The sequence below is a fragment of the Lipotes vexillifer genome, unplaced genomic scaffold (assembly GCF_000442215.2).
Source record: "Lipotes vexillifer unplaced genomic scaffold, Lipotes_vexillifer_v1.1 scaffold69, whole genome shotgun sequence".
In the NCBI taxonomy this organism is placed as follows: Eukaryota; Metazoa; Chordata; class Mammalia; order Artiodactyla; family Lipotidae; genus Lipotes; species Lipotes vexillifer.
In genome coordinates, this window is record NW_006790942.1 from 381,056 (window position 1) to 381,788 (window position 733).

The 733-nt window shown below is 79.0% G+C and overlaps 1 protein-coding gene across 1 annotated transcript in view; it reads right to left on the reverse strand.

Annotated features, from left to right (window-relative positions):
* CEBPD (CCAAT enhancer binding protein delta) overlaps positions 1 to 733 on the reverse strand; it is a 1,771-nt gene that overhangs the window by 460 nt on the left and 578 nt on the right. Inside the window, exon 3 of the mRNA XM_007464059.1 lies at positions 5 to 331. Within this exon, the coding sequence (XP_007464121.1) occupies positions 5 to 331 (327 nt within the window). The remainder of the gene's footprint in view (positions 1 to 4; positions 332 to 733) is intronic.

Sequence of the window (733 nt, forward strand, 5' to 3'; positions counted from 1 at the left end):
CCGGGCGCGTCGCCGTCGCCCCAGTCGGGCTCGCGCTTGAGCGGTCGCGGCGCGGGGCCGGGGCCCGCGGGGCGCGCGGGGCCCCCGGGCAGCAGCTCCAGGGCGCCCGCCTTGTGGTTGCTGTTGAAGAGGTCGGCGAAGAGCTCATCGTGGCACAGCTCCAGGGTGGGCACGGCGGCCATGGAGTCGATGTAGGCGCTGAAGTCGATAGCGCTCTCGTCGTCGTACATGGCGGGCGCGGCCGGCTCGGCTCCGCGACCCAGCTTCCCCGCGCGGCCGGGCTCGTAGAAGGCGGCGGGCTCCGCAGTCCAGGGCGCGCCGCGCGCCGGGCGGCGTCGGGCCGACGGCGAGCGCGGTCCCGGGGCGGGCCGGGCGCCGCCTTTTCTAGCCGGACTGACGCGCACGCCCCGCCCCGCGCGGACCGCGGGACCCCCGCCCGCGCGCCTCCCCCGTGCTTCCTGCCCGCCGGCCCGGCCCGCGCAGCGCTGCCGGGAACGACCCTCCCTCGGCCGCGCCTCCTCCTTCCTGCTGGTGGGTCGGGGCCTCTGCGCCCGCGGAGTCGGGGCGGAACCAGAACGGGGCCCGGGCCAGCGCGCGGACTAGGGCCCGGGGGCGCTCCCCCGCGGCTTTAGGGAATTAGGGTCTCGCGGCTTACCGATCGCGGGGATGGCGGGGTTGGAGACGCTGCTCCGCGGGGTTCCGCCGGGCCCGGGGGGGGGCCTCCCACCCCCCG